Raw genomic sequence first — 21,641 nt, 5'->3', positions numbered from 1 at the left:
CACTGGACTCGAAGTTTGTTCAGTTACTTATCTTCTCGCTCTTGTGTGCTCTCACCAAGATATCTATTCTCTTTACACATGCTTTGCCATCCAGTCAGAAAGAAAGGTGCAAACGTTCACAGTAGAAAGGAGATATAGTTATTATCGGAGCAGACCAGTGTTTGGCATTCTATCAAAAAAATAGTGATCTGCCATAATTAAAGACTTTTAAGAGGGGGTCTGCCATTTCCCTTTTCATCCTATTTGGATGTTATAATACTTTTTTGTTATAAGCAATATTTTAGGATGAAAGAAATCAAAGAGGCTCTTTCAGGTCTCATGAGGTGATGTCAGGATAGGTCTGATTGCACAAGCAATCCAAATAGTCTCTTAGGGCAGGAATATTCTCAGAGGCACTAACCAAACAATGTGTGTTCTAGAAGGGCATGTATTACAGCCTCTTGGAGTTGCCAGAATGTTTGTGGAGGTCTTAAAGCATGTCTAATAAAATTAATGTAGCTACAAAAGACCCTTCCTAAAAGTTCTATGACCAGAACAATTACAGTCCATTGAGTGCGACTTCCCTGCCTTCCTCCTTCTGCTGGAGCCCGAAATCCACGCACACACCCCGGAACTACTGCTCTGGGGGGACAGGGAAAAGTAAAAGTCTGCCATGGAGCGATCAGCAAAAATCATTCCTCTTTGAGCGTTCTGAACTTTTGGATGGGATCCAAGCCATTAACACATAAAGAAAATTAACTGATGTCTATGGAAGAGGCATGCAATTTTGATGTTACATGTATTTCAAAATATATTTTGTCCTTTTCAACTCAGGAAAATGGTCAAAGAAAGTATGGAGGGCCACCACCAGGTTGGGATGGACCACTACCAGAAAGAGGCTGTGAGATTTTCATTGGAAAATTACCCCGGGACCTCTTTGAAGATGAACTTATACCACTATGTGAAAAAGTAATGCTTTTATATTCCCTACCTTTTCTTCTCTTACATATAGAAAACTTTTTTATAAATGTGTTTGTTTTGTTATGGTAATGTGGGAGTGTATCCAGTGCCTGGGACAGTGGCTGCAGGCCCGGACAGCTCAGCAGAATTCGATAACAAAAAACCTGAGAGACACTGTTCCAGTTATTCAAAAGTTGGTGTCACTGTGGTCCATTACCCCATTCTTTAATGCTGATGCAGCTGGAAATGGAACTGTTTAACTGAGGGGGCTGACAAAAAACCTGAGAGACACTGTTCCAGTCATTCAAAAGTTGGTGTCACTGTGATCCATTACCCCATTCTTTAATGGGCTACTTAATGCTGATGCAGCTGGAAATGTAACTGTTTAACTGAGGGGGGCTGGCACACACATACACACACTCCACTCCTTACCTGCATCCTAGTAGTGACTGATGGTGTGAGCACAGACATTCTCCTTGCCTGTTGTGGACAATACGCAGTGGTATGTGTCATACCCTGAGCAAAGTTTGAAGACTTCCTCCAGCCTAAGGAGCCTTCCTCCCAGGCACTCTTCCAAGTCCAATGAAAATCTGCTGTTAGAGGTAGCATCTTTAGCCTAAGGTAGGATGCATGCCACTTCCAATGTAGTAGTAAGGTATGTGTTTGGTATAAACTGAACCAAATACCCCCAAAAAACCCTTATTGGTGTTTTTCAGGTTTCTATACAGACAAATGCAGATTAGACAATCTGATTCGGCTACAGATATAGCTGGCTCAAATAAAAGCTGATATTATTTGGTTTTTATTCAGGCCAGCTATATTGCTGAGCTGTGCTGTGGTCACTGTGGCAGGGCTGCTTGGAGCAGGCATTCCCTTTACTCATGGAGGCATGCTGTCACAGCAGTGTAACTCCATGGGTGAATGTCTTCCCTTCAGTTGTGAAGTTGCACAGTGGCAGCATGCCTCTGCGAGTGAAAGGAGAAGGCATTTAACTTCCCTTCACTGTTGGAGGTGTGCTGCCAGTGCGGCTCAACTCTGCCAGTGATGGGAAGACATTTATAAATTCCTTCACTTCACTTGTGGAGTTGTGCTGCCAGGGCGGCATGCCTCCACCAATGAAGGGAGAAGGCTTTTAATTTTTAAATGCCTTTCCTTCACTTGCGGAGTCGTGTAGCCACCATGGCACACCACCGACCCCCCCGGTCAAGTCACAGCCGACTTATGGCTACCCTATAGAAATTTCAAGGCAATCTTTCAGAGGCCGTTTGCCATTGCCTGTCTCTGTGAAGCAACCCTGGAGTTCCTTGGTAGCCTCCCATCCAAATACTAACTAGGGGTGACCCTGCTTAGCTTCTGCGATCTGATGAGAATATGCCTAACATATGATCAGGCCACATCTGAAGGCTAAATAGAATCCAGCCGGAGCCCATCTTTGGGCTAAGGCAAGACCCGCCAAACATTATATTTCTAAGAGATTAACTAGGTCACTGTAGGAAAGGGTTTGTGATCATAGTTTATAGTTTGTAAGATGAACTTATGTGTCAGGTGCTTATATGTTTTTATTGAATTGTTTCAGTATTCTATATATACTTTTTTTAAATGCTGCTTTAACATCTTCAGTGTTTTAAAGTTGAAATGTTTTGAAGTTTTCATGTTCACTGCCTTCAGGGTCCTATTTGGGAGGAATGGCAGAATAGAAATGTTTTAAATACAATAAACATGAAATAAGTTTAACAAAACATAATCATATGGCCCTCTAATTGCTCTCTCCCAGGTTTATTTAACTTCTCCCTGGAACACAAGAAAATAGTACAGAATAGCCATCTTGTAGACTTCTTCAGAACAGCCTGCCCCCCCCAGTGTAGCTGCCCCATTCCCACCGGCTGTTCATGGGTCAAAATCCACAGTTAAATAAGGCCTCATGTGTGTAGAGAGGCCAATGGACAATAGGATCTCTTGATTCAGCAACAGAAAGACTGTACAAAGAAAACCTATGCATGTACACCCCTGTGCTGGCATCGTACTCTAATTCCAGTGCAGGTCTTGTGTTTCTACCAGTGAGCACAAATCCATGAAACACTGGGACTCTCGTGAGGATGAAGAACATTCTGTGTGGCCCAGTCCTTGTTCAGACAGGCCTTGTGGAAATAAAAATTAGAGGGTTAGCGCCCAACTAAATATTCCACATGTGCAAGAGGGGCAACTATCACAGATTCCCCCTCCTGAAGCAGGCCTACAACTTCCTCCAGGCTACTGCAGCTGGACCGCTATCCCACCAGACCAGTACTGGGGGGGGCATTGGGGCTGCTCTGGGAGGGGAGGTGGTTGGCGAAGTCCCATTTCCTCAGATGGAAATCCTTCCATTCTGGAAGCTGTAGGCGGGATCCAAACCCAACTCTAAAAAATAAATAGTTGCTCAACTATTGTAACCTTTAAAAAGTCAGTCCAATGAAACACAAATGGTCAGTTCTTCTCTCAGGACCACTTCCAAACATTGTGCATTTCACCCATATGAATGGCCCTATCCTATGGATGCAAGCATTCTGTGTTGAAAGATATATATATATATGAATGATAGTAAAAGGGTACACAAGTGTAAACAATAGACATTTTTACAGAAGTCTTGACTGCACCAAAGACTGATGTGGGGCGGGCACAGAATATGTATATCACATGGGGACTATGCATTTTTGTCCCTCCCCTTCAATCTTACCTTCAGACAGGACCAGAATATGGAGAAAGAAAATGCAAGTCACCTTTACTTTTCCTCTTGCCATTACCACCGACTGTTTAAAGAACACCTAGTATCCTACTGTACCAGTGGAATCATAACATAGCATGAGAGGGATATGAAATAATTTCCAAAAGAAGCAGACAGCCCCTCCATCTTCCTAATGTTCATTGTTGCTACCAGGGGACCAAAGAGTGTCATAGAAGAAGAGTCATGTAAATTGCCTACACCAATTTAAATTGGTAGGTATTTTTCTGCTGCTTGTGCATGGGCTCTTTCTCTGATGAACAGTACCACCCTATGCAGAGTTATGCCATTCTAGACCCATAGCCTTCAACTGACTTTGAAAGGTGTCACTCTGCCTAGGATGGCACTGTTAGAAACCTCTTCTTTCTTTTTCTTCTTAGCACAAGCAGAAATTGGATCTTTTTAAACACAAAGGACAGATCAATGCAAGAAATCATTACTTATATTTGGATTAATGCACTCCACAATTCCTCAGACATGCACAAAAGAGCAGGCAATGTGTTATCAGTGTGTGCCATTTACCTTGCTAACTAGATCAACAGTGCTAGAGCAACATGGACTGTTAACTTCAACAATTGCTTCCTTTTGTTTATTTTGACTTTGAACATGGATCAGAAGGTGTATCTTGAACTTTGCTTTACAGTCATGGACAATGGTCAAGCTACTCTGAAGAGAAACTTACACACAAGTAGAATAGCAAGAACATCAGAACTTTGGGCACTGGTGTTTTTAAAAAGTGTTCTGTCAATGAAAAAAAGGTTATAGAAGATTATTCTTTGTTCTTTCAGATTGGTAAGATCTATGAAATGCGAATGATGATGGACTTCAATGGAAATAACAGAGGATATGCTTTCGTAACTTTTTCCAGCAAACAGGAGGCCAAGAATGCCATCAGGCAACTGAACAATTATGAAATTAGGTAAACCCTGGTTGGTATTATACACCTAAGACTGAAACTGAGTCAACGAATTATCCTGCAAATGTTTTTGCATAACTTGGTTACTCAAGGCCTGTGTGGGACTTAAATTACAAAAGCCATGCTGCAAACCACACTGGGTCCCACATCCAAAGCACACATGGTATAGCAAGGATTTATTCTAGGATCAGCAACTGGAATACCTTGGGCCAAATCTGACCACCAGAAGTCCCTTAGTGACCAACTTGCCATCCAGTCTCAGCATAATCTCCCTCACAGAGTTCTTGTGAAGATTAAAATGGATTTTATGCATGAATAAATCCTTCTTGAGTTAGATTTTCTATGTAACATCTTCTCTCATGAAAAGATGGGAAATATTTTCATGAACAAAATCTTTAACCTACTAATTTATTTCTCAAAAAAAAAAAAAAAAGCTGATTGCTATTGGGTATACTCCATACCCATTTGAAGGCATTGTTTATCAGTTGATGATTTGCTACCTGCACCATTCAGATACTTTTAACATGGCAGTCACTTCAGAGGTTAGTCGTGTTGGTCTACAGTAAAACATATTTGAGTCAAGTCTGACAAAGGGAGCTTCGGCCCTCGGAAACTTAAACCGTGAGACTCTTGTTGGTTTCTAAGGTGCTGCTGGACTCAAATCTGTTTTAACATGACACTCATAGTTCTGAAGCATAGTCTTGATCAATAGTTCTCACAGAAGTAAGTTTCACTACAAAAATGGAACTGTTGTTTATATGCAGGAATGGACGGCTCCTAGGGGTTTGTGCCAGTGTAGACAACTGCCGTTTATTTGTAGGAGGAATCCCTAAAACCAAGAAGAGGGAAGAGATTTTAGCAGAAATGAAGAAAGTTACAGATGGTGTGATTGATGTGATCGTATACCCTAGCGCAGCCGACAAAACAAAAAACCGTGGATTTGCTTTTGTGGAATACAGCAGTCACCGGGCAGCGGCTATGGCGAGAAGAAAACTGCTCCCAGGTAGTATGCATAAGAATACTGCAATATTGCTGGGTACAGAGTCAGATGTTGGCCACCAACCTAAGCAACCAGATGAGTGTTCCCAGCAAGGGAAGGAGAGTTCAAGGTGCATTGCTCTGTTACCACTATGTAAGAAGTCTTGCGGGTGTATGAAGAAAGAGATCTCCATACCATATATGAGACCTTTTGCTGTCTCATACACAAACACATGAGAATCCAGGATCGTTGAGTGCAGCAATAACTTGGCAGCAGTCTAGCAGCTTGTTGTACAGCCAGCAAATCTTAATAGCACGTGTAGGATGAATGTAAGGTAACAGCTTTGCTGCTGTTGCTGATCTAACCACAGGAGAATTCCAGTTATATCTCCATAGCTGTACCTATAACAGTAGGAAAAGGGGTTTCCTATTTTTTCCTGCTTAGGACTCAGCTACTCAGGGTATAGGAAAACCAGGTTTAGGATCTCTGTAATTTTTTTTTTAATCCACAGGATATATTTTTTCAGGGCAGCTATAATAGCTATATCAATTTCTGACAGGCTTCAGTCTGGTTTAAATGTCTCTACTAAATACATACATATGTAACCCCACTGAAGAAGACAATGAATCCAAACCACCAGTTGTGAATTTACAAAGTTCGGGGAAGGAGACCCTCTGTGTTCTTACTTACACTGCCTTGCCATGGTGAATAGCAGTTTCCATAATAATGTCAATTCATTTTAGTAATAAGATCCCTGCAGAGAGATACTTCCCTCCCCCGAATCATTTATGTGTTATATCTCATTTGAATTCAAAGTCATATGTTTATGGAATTCTGACTGCTTCACAGGAAGGATACAATTATGGGGACACCCTATTGCAGTAGATTGGGCAGAGCCGGAGGTCGAGGTTGATGAAGACACCATGTCATCAGTGAAAATCCTCTATGTGCGGAATCTTATGTTATCGACCACCGAAGAGACCATTGAAAAAGAATTCAACAATGTTAAGCCAGGTAACAGAAAGGGAGAAAGGCAGCTTGCTCAGAGGCTGTCAGTAACAGATACACGATTTACAAAGCTAAACTCACTCTCTCAGCCTAACCCACCTTACAGGGTTGTTATAAGGAGGAGGGGCAGAAGAGGACTGGAACAATAAAACAGCACTGGAAAGGCCACACACCCCAGGAGGAAACAAAGAGCATACCTGGCTGCCCAGACAGGCCTGCACTTTGTGGAGCTCCACTAAGGTTAGTTTCTAGACCAGGTCGTGATTGTCTTCCTCCACTAGGGTTGCCAGGTCCCTTTCATCTGCCGGCGGGGGGATGGGGGGACGTTCCAGAAGTAGGAAGTGGCATCACTCCCCATTCCCCCCCCCAAAAAAAGTGATATTACACATGACGTGCCTGCGTCACCCGGAAGTGATGTCGACACATCAGTGACATTGGGGGTGATGCTTGGATTTTGGGCAAAACACTATGGTAAAATCAGCATCAAACCACAGAGTTTCATCCAGAATTTTTGGGCAAAACACTATGGTAAAATCAGTTTTGTCCAGAATCCAGAGCGTCACCCCAACATCATCATGTCACTTCCACGTGACACAGGCACGTCACACGCAACATCGCTGTTTGGGGGGACTCCTTTCCACCAGGCAGCTGGCAAGTGGCGAGCAGGAGCCTGTAAAATCAGAGGATCCCCTGCCCCCACTGGGCAAATGGCAACTCTAAGCTCCACCAGGCCAAGAACCTCCTTTCTTGCCCCAAACAGAGTGAGCGCTGCTGGTTTGCAGTGGCTTCCATGCACCTTGCATGGGAAGATGATTACCATTTGCTCAGGACTAGGGTGGCCCTGGCAGATGGTGGCCTCCAAGCCATCAGCCCCCCCCCCCAATGGCCTTAATGGCCCATCCTGAGCTCAAATGAACAAAATCAATGAACAGCAGACTTGAAACTTAGCCACTGCTTCACTGCTACTAGGAGGGGCATTTTTCAGGGAAGAAACAAAGAGCAGGTGTGGGTGTAACTTCCCCCTGCTTGCTGCTCCCTTCTCCCACTGCTTTGCCCCTGGGCTGGCATACTGGAATCATGTTGGCCACATTCAAAATCTATTTACGTTACTATTGGTGCACATGAAATTCCTTGAAACTGATCAGGTTGCCTTTATTTAAGCAGCATCTTCTCTACCTGTGAATAGTTTCTGGTCAATGAGCATCTCACCCTTCTTGAACTTCCTCTCTTCTCACCTGATTGCTTTCATGCAAAACCATCCTACAAATCACACCGTGTACTTAAAATCACATGCCTTAAGAGGACTTGGGTGACAGAACGAATATTGCAGAAACACGGGCTGTTCAGAAATCTTAAGGTGCCACACCTTTCAAGGTATTCTTAATTAGAGTGAATGCCTGTATGGTATCTCAGATGTAGGTAACAGCAGGAGGCATGTTGAAGGCTTCAAGTTACCAAAGGGTACCTTGAAACAAGGCAAGTTCTTAGTGCTCTGTATTAGCTGCTGCTGAGCTGAGATTAAGCACAGAAATAAAAAAAATGGACAAGTGAGCAACCCCCAAAAATTCAAATTAGTTTAATTGGTCATGCCTGGCAGAAATCTAAAACCTTTTTTTGTGTGTATGGTGGTGGTGGTGGTGGTGGTAGTGATGGTGGTACAAGCTGAATACCCGACTGACACTATTACAGACTTTCTGCGTTGATTTAATAGAATGTTACATAACTGCCAACAGTTATACCCAGCCATCAAAACTGAGATTAACAGGCATAAAACCTCAATTCCATTGCACACAACTGAAAGCACAAATTCTCCAGTGGCTCATTACAGGCCCAAAGCTCGGATACAAAAACTCAATGATAAGGGAAGCAATTATATTCAGCTTCAAAAGTCTCCACACTTAGCCAAATATATAGCTTCTGACATAGGGATTTTTTTAAAAAAACAAACATTATTTTTCTGTGTATGATGATTCACTACCACAGCTCTGTTCATTTGGATTTCTACTCAACCTATCCCCTAGGGCTCAGCAGCAAGCTACAAGTTAAAATGCACGTAAAATATATAAACATTCGGGATGTTAAGCAGGGCAATCTTAAACAAAATTACACCCTACTAAAGTCAGTGGGCTCAAAAGGGTATATTGTTAAAATATCCAGTTCTATGACTTTCCTTTTGCCACTTTTCAGTCACTTTGTGAGCCCCTGGACCACATCACGCCACGCCCTCCTGTCTTCCACCTGTTTTGTACTGCTTTCCTAGACTTTCCATATTCCACTATGGGCTGTGTTCACCAGCACTCCATTGACCAGTGGGAGAAATTTAAGAATTTAAAAACAATACACCATCGGCAATGGTGTGACTCCATTTCCAGGTTTGCCTGGAACTGATGTCACACCTCTCTAGAAATTGCCAGATACCTAGAGAGGCATGATGTCACTTCCAGGGGAAAACCCCCCCAGTGATTCCTAGACAGGCATAAAGTCACTTCCAGGTCTTCCCAGAAATGATGTTACGTCCTCATTGACAACTCTCCGTCTGTGTCCCTGCATTCACCCCAGTCTCCTGCTGGTGGCCGGGCCAGGTCTGGCAAAGCCTGATCCTGCCCCATTCTGGCATGGGGAGCATTTTTCTCTCATCTGCCTTTCTGCCCACCCCTGTGAAGAAGCCTTCCACTCCTCTGAGCATGCACTATACTGCTGCATCAACCGCCTTCCCTTTTTTGAAATTGCAGTGTGGGATTTGCTGGTCACTTTGGGACTGAGTAGGAAATTGAGAGAAGCCTTTTTCTCTGATGGGTCAAAGGTGGGTGGTCTTTCTTTTTTCTTTCTCTTTCTTTCTTTCTTTTTTTGTTTGTTGCTTGCTTCACATTGCTTGAAAACGGAGCATGGTCCAGTGAAAGCACAATCCACTAACTGGTTGTTTAGGGATTAGATGCCAGGGTGGGAAGTACGATTTGTGGCAGAAGCATAAGGATAATGGTGGGCAATCCAAGGAATCTAACCCCTCCTGGACAACCAGTTTGAAGAGGTTTGGGCAACATCACTTAATCCAAGTTGGCATGCAGAGAACAGTCACCTCCAAGCACCCACTTAAGTGTGCAGGCAGTGAAAAATGAGGCACAGTAAACACTGCAGTGCCAGGGTGGATTTGCCTGAACACTGGTAGGCGCCAGTTAGAACTACGAAAGCACGGAGAAGTCATATACACATACACTTCCCATTTTCTTATAGTTCCAGGATTAGATCATTGTAAATATATTTAAACAATGTTATGCATGTGGATATATTTTGATTTTAAGGCAAATCTTGGCCTTGTTTTTCATTAATTGTGCAATTAGGAGAAGCCATCTAGAAATACAGTAAATGAACAAATAAAATCGCCCCATCCACCACAAATCAGTTGTTCACACATGTGGGTCGATCTAGGGTTGCCAACTCCTGGTTGGGAAATTCCTGGAGATCTGGGAGTGCGGCATGGGGTTTGAGGGGGGGGGCAGGATGTCAGCAGGATATAATGCCATAGACCCTATCCTCTAAAATAGCCATGTTCTCCAGGGGAACTGGTCTGTAGTCTGGAGATCAGTTGTCACATTTGGTTTCATGGAGAGTTTCTGTGGACTGGAGGATTTGCTCCAGCAGAGAGAGACTTCATTCCCTCTCCCTCCCACTGCAGACCCCAGTGTCCCCCCAATGCTGTTCTGGTTGTCCCGTTTCCCAGGAACAGCATTTGGGTGGGACATTCGTGGCTGCAGTGGGAGGGGAAGCAAGAAAGTCTCCCTCTGCAGATAGAAATCCTTCCATCATTAGAAATGCTACATCACATTACTTGTCTTAGCACGGGAATCCATGCGGATAAGCAAAAGTGCAAAGGGGTTTGTCACACTCAGTTTTAGTAACACATATTCAGATCCCACACCAGAAAGCTGGTAAAGAGTATATCACTAAGTTAGCATAATAAGTACAAATAGATTGGCTAAATGGTTCACTGCTTGCAGTGCTAAGGTTTAATATTTACTGCAGAATAATCACATTGAAGAGTGTAGAATAACTGTGAAAGATCAGTGCCTTACCAGCGTTCACTGCAGACCTAATATCCAAATCTCTTTTACAGGATCAGTTGAACGAGTAAAGAAAATCAGAGACTATGCATTTGTGCACTTTAATAACCGAGAACATGCCATTGAAGCCATGAAAATCTTGAATGGGAAGGTAACGTTGGATTCATTTAGTATTTTGATACAGCATGTGTAAGAGAATAGCATAGACATGGCTTAAGAAGCTTTCATAAAGATGGTCAATAAATACACAGTAAAAAATAATATGTAGTGCCACCAATGTGGATCTGGCCCGAATAATTTTGGTTTGCTGTGATTATCTGTTCCTGGAAATCTGTGATGTTCAATGCATGCTTAGAACTCGAATCATGAGCCATTTGGTGAACTACCTGCAGGACTGAAACATATCTGCTATTTATACTTTTATACAGTTTGAAACAGCAAAGTACTAGCCTAAACTATTCCATTTTGACTACATGCAATTTATTTCCAGGGTATCTTTTGCTCAAACCGTAGCTGAAACTATTTATTTATCACTTGAAATTCATATACCTGCCTTTTAATCTTTTATTTATGCTATTGCTGACATAAATAGATAAAAAAATCAATTAAAAGAAAGTTTAAAAGGCCACAAAAGTACCAAAGGGAACAAAATCCTAATTTTTTAAAAATTAAGCCATAAAATCCTAGCTAATATAAAAGTCTATACTAGAGTCCAAACACTTTCCAACAAACTGACCTGCTGGACAGTTCCATAAGGACAGTGATACCCACAGAAATAGACTGCTTGTTCACAGCTGCCCTCCTAACTTCAGTTAGGAAAAGACACAGCAAGGTTTCTCTGGATTACCTCAGAGTATAGGGATGAGTCTGTGGGGGTAGACTAAGTCTGCCAACTTACAACTGATCTCCAGGATATAGAGATCAATTCTCCTGAAGGAAATGGCTTCTTCAGAGGGTGAACTCTATGGCATTACACCCCGCTGAGGCCCATCCCCTCCCCAAACCCGGAAGCTCCACCCCCAAATCTCCAGGAATTTCCAAATCCAGAGTTTGGAAGGAGATAGTAGGTTGGATCCACCAGAAATTTCTGAAGATGGAAGGCTTTTCTGTATTGGAGCAAGATTTTCTGCAGCGAGCTTAGCTAAACCTCAGAATCTGGTTTTCAGTTTTGGTAACTGAAATGTGTTTTAATGCTTATGTATATTTCATTCCCCTTCCCCCTTACACTTTCCGTTAATTTTGTCCTAAGGTGGTGGATGGCTCTCCCATTGAGGTTACGTTAGCCAAGCCAGTAGACAAAGACAGCTATGTGCGATACACCAGAGGTACAGGAGGACGAGGGGCAGTTTTGCCAGAATACACCTATACATTTGGGCATGTCTATGATCCTGCCACAGCCTATCTGGGAGCCCCAGTGTTCTATGCACCTCAAGCCTATGCTGCTATTCCCAGTCTCCATTTTCCAGCTGCAAAAGCACACCTGAGCAACAGGGGCATTATCAGGCCTCCATCGATCAGAGGTAACTCTGTTTTGAAGTGCTTGTTTAGGGCATAAATAGGACATTAGCAATCCATGCAGGCAAAGTTTTCTGAACTTCTTTAACTCGATAAGTAGATGAATGGTGGAAATATCAGCGTTATCGTCACAATGCAATTCCATGTACACATTTCTCCAGTCGCACAGGTCCAAAGCAACATTCCCTCTATTTTCCCCCCCTACTGAGCAGAGCAGTTCACATTCTGAGAAGAATATAAATGCTGTAATCTTAAAATGGGCAGTGGGCAGTGCAAGACCCTGCTCAGCTCCAGATCGCTGCTGATTGGGGCTTCTTGTGTTCATGAGCGGCCACTCACATGCACAGCTTAGAGGAATCATGGTCCACAGTTCAGTGCATCGAAGACGGATGCCAATCTGGACTTGCAAACTGGCATGTGTAAATCAGATGTGCCTGCCAGACTGCATGAGCTGCCATGGAGGTCACTGTTGGTGAAATTGTGGGTTTGATTTCTGTGGCGTGTAAAAAGTAGAGGCCAGATCAGGGAGCAAGACTCACTGCCTATTAGAGCTGTCAAGCCCCAGGTGGGGATGGAGTATTTCTTGCCCCCCAGCTCCTGTTAATAAACAGAAGAACTGGCCATTAGCCCAACCTTATATTTATTTATTTATTTAACTTATACCCTGCCCTCCCCACCGAAGCGGCTCAGGGCGGCTTACCTAAAACCATATACATTTCAATATAATTGACACCTTGTGGTGTCAGTTCTGAGGAAAACCTGAAAGTGACATCAGTCTTCTCTAGGAATTGTTGGAAACTCTATCGTAAATCATAAGTGATGTCATGACCTTACCACCGGTGCCTCCCCCATGTCTCCAGGTGGTTAAGTGCAGGGACTCTAATCTGGGAGAACCAGGTTTGATTCCCCACTCCTCCACTTGCACCTGGCTGGATGACCTTGGGCAAGCCATAGTTCTGATTAGAGCTGTTTTTGAAAATGAGCAGTTTCTGTCAAGAGCTCTCTCAGCCTCCCCTACCTCACAGGGTGTCTGTTGTGGGGAGAGGAAGGGAAAGGAGTTTGTAAGCCGGTCTGAGACACCTTTGGGTAGTGAAAGGCGGGGTATAAATCCAATCTCTTCTTCTTCCTCACCTACCAGGCTATAAGCAAAGCTATGCTTCTCTTTATGTGCTCCTTCTGGGAAAGGTTTGTTTAGACATGTAAAGAACTGAAAACTCACACACACACAAAGCTCAGGTCTACAGCTGATGTGCATGAACGTACAAACACACCACCTCTGATTGAGTTCCACAGATACAACTTTCATATTACTCATGTCGAAGCAAAGTCAGTGCTTTGCAACACCAATTCTCGCAGCCATTTCCATGCCTTCAAGTGCTTGAGTAACTCAATGATGGAAAAAATCAAGTGATGAACATGCATGTGTGAATCATCTTACTAAAACGAGCCAGTTATAAAGTGTAGCAGGAACAGGTGAGATGAATGAAGGTGGCAGATTTGGGGGTGGCAAAAACAGAGTCAAACATAATTGATTTAGAGATTTAGATGTAGAAATATATGCCTACAAATTTTAATGTCTGATGTGTTTATACCTTAAAGGGAAACCAAGTTAGAAAAGAGATCCCCCCCCAATCAAATTAATCTGTACATAAATTCAATGGACAGGTGAGCCTCATATTAAACTGAACAGAAGAGAGGAGATGGGGAAAGTAATAAAGAATTCATTTGTGCTCTCCAACCACTATATCTCCAGGCCTCCCCAAAAAATGAAGGCCTGGGCTGTTAATAATAAGGGCCTGCCTTGAATTCAATACAAACCCGATACTGCAGGAAGGATAATGAGACAGCTATACATTGAAGTGGACTGCAGTTCCCAGGTTCATCATGTTTTCCAGATGGAGGCAGGTTTTTGGTTTTCTTTTTAAAAGTGCCTGGGTTGCTTGAAGCTTGCAAGCTAAAATTGCAAATACTAAAAATATGGAAAAAAACCCACAAGGTACAATGGAAGTTAGAATCATATAGTCCTTTAGGAACCTGTGCATGTTTATATCCCTTCCCTTCAAAGGCAATAAAGGAACTGTGTGCCTTTAGCGCTGATACTTCAGATCTATCTCAGGGAGCTTTGACTCTAGGAAGCTCATACGCTGAAAGTTTTGTTGGCCTCTAAGGCGCTACTGGATCTGAATCGAACTGTTCTCTCTAAATTGTGTCCTATAAACAACAAATAACAGAGACAGAAACACACACACAAAAAAGGTGTGTGTATATATGTTTGTTCATATATGAGCCCGTGTGTGGGGAGGGCGGTATAAAAGCCCAATATAATAAATTAATAAATATGTATTTTTTAAATCTGAGACCTGAGGCAGGCCCTATCACCCAGCCTAATGAGTGGGCTGACTGCCATCTGTAGCATTTTGATCTACCCAGAATTCCTTTCTCCAATCTTCTTATCCAGTGTCAATGTGTGGGGCCAAGCCTTCCATTACAATAAGAATCAGGGAGATTTTCCGTTGATTTGATTTCAGTTTAATGCCTTCTTACATTCCTAGAAATTTACATGAATGTACCTGTAGGGGCTGCTGGAGTTAGAGGACTAGGAGGCCGTGGCTACTTGGCTAACCCTGCCCTGGGTCGTGGATACCAACTCAAAGGAGAGAAGAGGGGAGAGGACAAACTCTATGATCTCTTGCCTGGAATGGAGCTTACACCAATGAATCATGTCAGTTTAAAACCACAAGGAATTAAACTTGCTCCACAGGTGGGTAAAATAAATTTAGAAAAAAATGTTCCAATCCTTGACCACTGCCTGTATTTTTGTTAGCCGCTAGAAAGTGGTTATAAAGAAAAATAATTGCTGATGTGCTTATGCCTTTCACCACAGTAGAGCTTTTTTCAACCTATTTTGCATGTATTAGTTTTTCCTACCCATTTTCCCCATCTGCCCCAGAGTTTGAGCTGAAACAGTACTCTCAAGGTTTGCACACAGTTACTTTAAGCTGGAAATGGGTTCCCAGCTCTGGCATGGTAAATTCCTGGGGATCTGGGGGTGGAGACCAGAGTTTGGGGAGGGAGTTCAGTGAGAATGTGCTTCCAGTGAGTCCAACTTCCAAAACTGCCCTCTCCAAGGGAACTCTGATCTCTGCAGTCTGGAGATCATTTGTAAATCAGGGAGAACTCCAGTCCCCAGCTGGAAGATGGCAACCCTAAATCTCACCATAAGTATGTGTGAATGCATGGACAGTTTAACTATCCCGCTGGAAGTCAAAGTTTACCAGCAGCATGACTTGCTGACTTCTTGATAGGAGGACTGGGCTGTAGTAGTACACATAAATGCCTGCCGTTGTAGTGCTGGCCAGCTGAGGAGGAGAAACGAAAGGCCTGCAGGCCACAGCTGATAGCTCCAAGAGGGCAGGGTAAATTGTAAACCAACTTTAGCCCTCTCTCATTGCAGCCTTCCTGCTTTGGGTTTGTGAACCAAGTAGGCTGGAGAGGACCTTGTGACTCTTCGTGGAAATATTTAAGCTATTGCATTTAGGCTTTGTCATTTGAAGTGAGTCACCCAAACACACAAAGCTGCCTTATGCTGCATCAGACTGCTTGTCTGTCAAGGCCAGCCTCACCTCCCCTGCTTGGCAGCCGCTCTCCAGGCTTTGAGGTCCTACCACCTACTGGTCAGTCCTTGTAACTGGAGATGCCTAGGACTGAACCTGGGACCTCCGACATGATTCAAAAGCTGTTTGGCAATTGGGCCCCTGCAAATTAGCACCATAGTTTTTTCAAACCAGAAGATTAAAAGGCATGTGCAAACAATCCCCCCCCCCCCCCAGCAATATAGTTTCCAGAAAGAAAAATATTTCAGGACTGATGGTCTGGGCCACACTTATAAGCACAGCATTCTAACAGCAGGGAATATATTTTTCATTCTAGATATTAGAAGAAATCTGCCAGAAGAATAACTGGGGACAGCCTGTCTACCAACTTCATTCTGCCATTGGCCAAGACCAAAGACAGCTCTTCTTATATAAGATCACTATTCCTGCTCTTGCCAGTCAAAATCCTACTATGTACGTTACTATTCTTCTTGCTGGGATTAATCCTGGGAGGGTAGGCATTTTTTGTGGTGTGTGGAGGTGGACATTTTTGTGCAATTTATTTGCAGCCTAATCGATCCTCTGTGTGTTTACTTGGAAGCAATTCCCACTGTGTTTAATTGGGCTTACTCACAGACCAGTGTGTATACGATTGCAGCCTTAGTATAATTACTCATCACAGCCAGACAATAAATTATTTCTATCCCTCTGAATTTGAACACAAAGGAGGAGGTATATTACTAATACAGTTAAACATTAATTATATATAAACAGAAATTATGCTTATTGGGGGGCTTGTGAATCACCCATTAATTTTATTGTGATCCTTCTTAAATGTTCCTTATTTCAGCTGAAATTTTTAAAATTAAAAGGAGACTCTAGGGTCGTTTTGATGATGGATCGTTAATTAAAAATAGCGATATGCAGGGCTCTTTTTGTAGAAAAAGCCCAGCAGGAACTCATTAGCATAATAGGCCACACCCAACAGCAGAAACTCATTAGCATATTAGGCCACACCCCTGACAGCACAGCTCATTAGCACATTAGGCCGCACCCCCATGTTACCAAAAGTGTGGTCATCCAACCACACCCACCTTTTGCTTCTTATTCTGTTTACCTTGTTTGTTGTCAAAACCCAGGGCTTTTTTTGTAGCAGGAACTCCTTTGCATGATAGGCCAAACACCCCTAATGTAGCCAATCCTAATGAGTTTCTGCTGTTGGGTGTGGCCTATTATGCTAATGAGTTCCTGTTGGGCGTGGCCAACTCAGGAGCCAACTGGAACTCCATTCCTGTGCGTTCCTGCCCAAAAATAGCCCTGGCGATATGTGTCATATAAACCTTGCTTTCCACCCGAGGATCACAGGCACATGGATCTCCCATAGTCATCCATGTGGAAGGAAATGTGGGACCAATAAGTATATGGCCCAGTTCTCTTTTCATAGGCAACTATGGGAGTACATCCAAGTTTACTGATCAGTGGGCAAAACTGAAATCTACAATCTGTTCATTTTGGGGTTGCAATCATTCCATGAAGACTATCTTCAGGGCTGGCTGCCTTCCTCATTCCCCTGCCCTCCCCTGGGCTATCGGGAGGTGGGGAAACTGCTCTCCCATTCCTCCCTTCCTGAGCCTCGGGAAGGTAAGAGGCTGCTGTTGACCCTCATTGTCCCCTGGCAGACAAGCGTGGGACTCACTGCCTGGGGGGAGGCAAAAAGCCATCCCCAGCCCTCCTCGGTCCCCTAGCGGAAGGACAAGGCCCTATCCACCCTCTTTGCCCCCCTGCTGGGCTGTGGTGAGGCACGAAGCTGCCGCCCACCCTCCTAGTCCGTGTCACCAGGTGGGGGGCAGGCAGGCGTGGAGCAACCACCCTGGCTATCTTGCAGATATCCTTTTAAACAATATTAGCGACATCATACTTGCAAAAAAAAAGTTTACATCAGAGAGAGTGAAGAATTGTTTGCCAAGATGCTAGTATTAGCAAAATGATGGAAACAGATGTTTGCCACTGATTTGTAGGCATCCCTTCACGCCGCCCAAGCTAAGTGCTTATGTAGACGAAGCCAAAACCTATGCAGCAGAGTACACCCTTCAGACCTTGGGCATCCCCATGGAGGGAGCAGAGACTCCGACTGCTACAGCTCCTTTCCCAGGTATGTAGAATACTGACAGATTCTTTTCCAGACCCTCTTTAATTGGCTGTTATGGGCCGCAAAATGATAGACATGCTTGAACCACGTCTCAGAGGTGGAATTTCACTTCCCTCTCTGTGCAGCCTTACTTAACACACCCTAGTCTATTCCAGTCACTATTTCACGGCTTAGCTTGACCACAAAGACATCACTGCAGGCTCAAGTGAGATGGATGGAGGTATTTATTCAAACAAGTTTTAATGATGTGCCTAATGCTGATGACTGTACATTTGCATTGGCTGGACTCCCTATGTATATATGTTTAGATTGGCAACTTTGGTCGAAGCCCCCAGGGGCAAACTACCAGCAGGGAAAATATTGAGATGTTGAAACTAAGCTTTAAATGCTTAAAGTTGAAATCACATATTTGGCATAGTGAACCAGATATTGTCTAGATCATGCATTAAAAGTTCTGATTAAATCTGGGCTGCATCCCCACATTATTAGATATTGTGTCACCTTTGCACTGCAGCAGCGTTCTGTAACTGGATTTTCTGGTGGGGACAAGACAACCCACTTGGGCTGCATTTACTTATGGCCGGGGGTTGTGCTATCCCAGATTTATTTCTTTGCTCAGTGCCTCCTTCCCTTGCCTGCTGTTCTCCCTGCAGCTTGAGGAGACATCTAATTCACACATGCAGTCAGTCATGATAATGGCAAAAAAATGCAGTTTCAAGGATTCAGCTCTGCATAGGAAGCTGTTCAAATGAAGCTGCTGTCCCCAAGTGTGAGTCCCCCTCTTCTGTTCCAGTTTCTCATCACAAGGTTAGTAACTGTTAGAGCCACACAGGGAGCTGCTTACGCAACGACTGTCACATACAGCAGCCTTTCCATGTATGCATTTCTGTCAGCCAATTCGTGTAACTCGTTGCGTATACAACATTGCACTGCAGAGGGTAATTGTAGGAAGATAGGAAGTGGAATACTGAGGAGTGAAAACAGCAGAGCAAAATTTCTGCCCCAAAAAGCAAACAGGAATTGCCAATCTGTTATAGTTCTGGTCCATGCAGATCCCAACCAGGTAGTCAGAGAACTAAGACAAAAGAGTCAAGTTTTGCCACTTTTCCAGAGACCGTTTAAATGCTAGAGAAGGAAATGTAACAGGCTGTCCAGTTTGGTTAAGTGCGCAGACTCTAATCTGGGAGAACCGAATTTGATTCCCCGCTCCTCTATTTGCAGCTGCTGGATGACCTTGGGCAAGCCATAGTTCTGTCAGAGCTCTCACAAGCAGTTCTCAAAAGAGCGCTCTCAGGGTATCTGTTGTGGGGAAGGGAATGGAGTTTGTAAGCTGCTTTAGTAACTGTTAGAGCCACACAGGGAGCTGCTTATGCAACAACTCTCACATACAGCAGCCTTTCCATGTATGCATTTCTGTCAGCCAATTCGTGTAACTCGTTGCGTATACAACATTGCACTGCAGAGGGTAATTGTAGGAAGATAGGAAGTGGAATACTGAGGAGTGAAAACAGCAGAGCAAAATTTCTGCCCCAAAAAGCAAACAGGAATTGCCAATCTGTTATAGTTCTGGTCCAAGCAGATCCCAACCAGGTAGTCAGAGAAGTAAGACAAAAGAGTCAAGTTTTGCCACTTTTCCAGAGACCGTTTAAATGCTAGAGAAGGAAATGTAACAGGCTGTCCAGTTTGGTTAAGTGCGCAGACTCTAATCTGGGAGAACCGAATTTGATTCCCCGCTCCTCTATTTGCAGCTGCTGGATGACCTTGGGCAAGCCATAGTTCTGTCAGAGCTCTCACAAGCAGTTCTCAAAAGAGCGCTCTCAGGGTATCTGTTGTGGGGAAGGGAATGGAGTTTGTAAGCTGCTCTGAGTGAAGGGCGGGATAGAAATTCAATATCTTCTTCTTCCTCTCTTCTTAAGGGCCAATAAATACAAAACTAGGGATGCCACCCTCCAGGTGGGACCTGGGGTCCCCCAGAATTACAGCTCATCTCCAGACTACAGACATCAGTTCCCCTGGAGAAAATGGATGCTTTGGAGAGTGCACACTATGGCATTGTACCGCCTAAGGCTCCATCCCCAAATCTCCAGGAGTTTCTCAACCTGGATCTGGCAGCCCTACGCCCCATCCCCTGCCATTGGCCAGGGGGGACCGGGCAACCCTAAATACAACCACATAGCCAGTGGTAGCTGCTCCTCCCTGGTTTTGCTTGTGGAGAGTGACTTGTGTGATTCATTCACCATGAATGGAAGCTCCAAGCTTTGCACACCATCACAAACCTTCTCAGGATGGATAGGGTGCTGACATACAAAGTACAGTTTCTGCTTGTAGCAAAGAAGTCTGCAAAGGAACATTTTGGAGTGAATTATACCATAAGAAAATAAGCAGGGACATGCAGGATAAAACCAGTGGCCCATCTGTCTACCTGAGGGACCGTCTTTCCTCGTATGTTCCCCTGAGAGCACTGAGATCCGGGACACAAAACCGCCTGGTCCCCCCTGGCCCTAGGGATGCTAAGTTAACAGCAACAAGTACCAGGGCATTCTCCCTAGCTGCACCGATGCTATGGAATGAGCTCCCAATTGAAATTTGAGCTCTGCGGGAACTTCAACAATTCCGTAGAGCGGTGAAGACCAAGCTGTTTCGACAAGCGTTCTAATAGCCCTGGCCACACTGGCTGTGTCGCATAAGCACTAGCACTTTATAACGGATGGCCGCTAAATCTCAATAGGTTGAATTTATTGTAATGTTTTATGGTTTTTCTTTCCCTCCTCATGCCCCACCCTCTCCAGGATCCACCCTCAAACCTCCAGGAATTTCCTAACCCAGAGTTGGCACCCCCACCATTGCCCTGTTTGGGTGCTTCAATAGGCTTAGTCTGGCATTTAAAAAGCCAGATAAAGAAACGGTAAAAGGCAAAGCTGGAACTCTGGGTTACAAGGTGTGGCATGTTCTTTCTGTTCTTTAATGTTTAAGTACAGCTACCAAACTGCTGTGGGGACTGAGGGTAAGGACCAGTCACTCCAGTTATGCTAGAGGTGCTAGCCTTCATCTCTACTCTTGATATGAGAAAGTGGCTGTCCCTGGTTCAGACACAGCAAAACAGAGAACAAAGTTGGCCTGAACTGCTGGTGCTACAAAGCCACCTGTGCCACACTTAAAATGTTATACCTGTCTCCAGCTTCAGATGACCCACTTGCAGCAACAGAAACCTGCCACAGAGGACAGAAGATAGCAGCCATCATGATCTAAAGGCACCTTGGCCCTTTTTAATAGACAGGCCATTACAATTATTTAAAACAAACTGGCAAAGTAGGCCAGTTGGTATTAATTAAGTAAAGCAGATCGAATTCAGCGCAGGTTTGTCTAAAATTCTCCCCCAGATGTATGTGTGGAGTGAACATTTTTAAACCCACCTCTTTCAGCAAAGTGCAGAACACTTCAATGGTGTCAGCAAAGCATTGTTCCAGTGTGTAGAGGAGAGCCCAGTACAATTATTTGAATCTTTATTAGTGGTTGTGAAGAAAGAACCAGGGTGGTGAAATGTTCCTCACCAAACTGAGCCAGAGGAAAAACACTGTGACCTTGTGAATGCCCCAGTTCTTCAAAGAGTAGATATCTGGCGTTCTTTATTTTTATTATTTATATTGTATTCCATCAGATGATTCTGTAAGCTGCTGGGGGAAAAAAGGGGGAAGCAAGAAAGAGAAAGGCTGTGTTGTGTTCTTT

At 43.8% G+C, this 21,641-nt stretch overlaps 1 protein-coding gene across 2 annotated transcripts in view; it reads left to right on the top strand.

Moving 5' to 3' along the window:
• A1CF (APOBEC1 complementation factor) overlaps positions 1-21,641 on the top strand; it is a 26,133-nt gene that overhangs the window by 2,032 nt on the left and 2,460 nt on the right. Inside the window, exons 2-10 of one of the 2 annotated variants that reach the window (XM_015409261.1) lie at positions 814-948; positions 4,486-4,616; positions 5,378-5,616; positions 6,442-6,606; positions 10,712-10,809; positions 11,908-12,178; positions 14,750-14,934; positions 16,104-16,240; positions 17,785-17,918. In XM_015409261.1, the coding sequence (XP_015264747.1) occupies positions 814-948; positions 4,486-4,616; positions 5,378-5,616; positions 6,442-6,606; positions 10,712-10,809; positions 11,908-12,178; positions 14,750-14,934; positions 16,104-16,240; positions 17,785-17,918 (1,495 nt within the window). Of the gene's footprint in view, positions 1-813; positions 949-4,485; positions 4,617-5,377; positions 5,617-6,441; positions 6,607-10,711; positions 10,810-11,907; positions 12,179-14,725; positions 14,935-16,103; positions 16,241-17,784; positions 17,919-21,641 lie in introns of both variants that reach the window. The other variant, XM_015409260.1, reaches the window with a different exon arrangement.

This window comes from Gekko japonicus, unplaced genomic scaffold (genome assembly GCF_001447785.1).
Source record: "Gekko japonicus isolate JY-2015 unplaced genomic scaffold, Gekko_japonicus_V1.1 scaffold325, whole genome shotgun sequence".
In the NCBI taxonomy this organism is placed as follows: Eukaryota; Metazoa; Chordata; class Lepidosauria; order Squamata; family Gekkonidae; genus Gekko; species Gekko japonicus.
The sequence above is the reverse complement of the archived record's forward strand: the minus strand, read 5'-3'. Positions and strand labels throughout refer to the sequence as shown.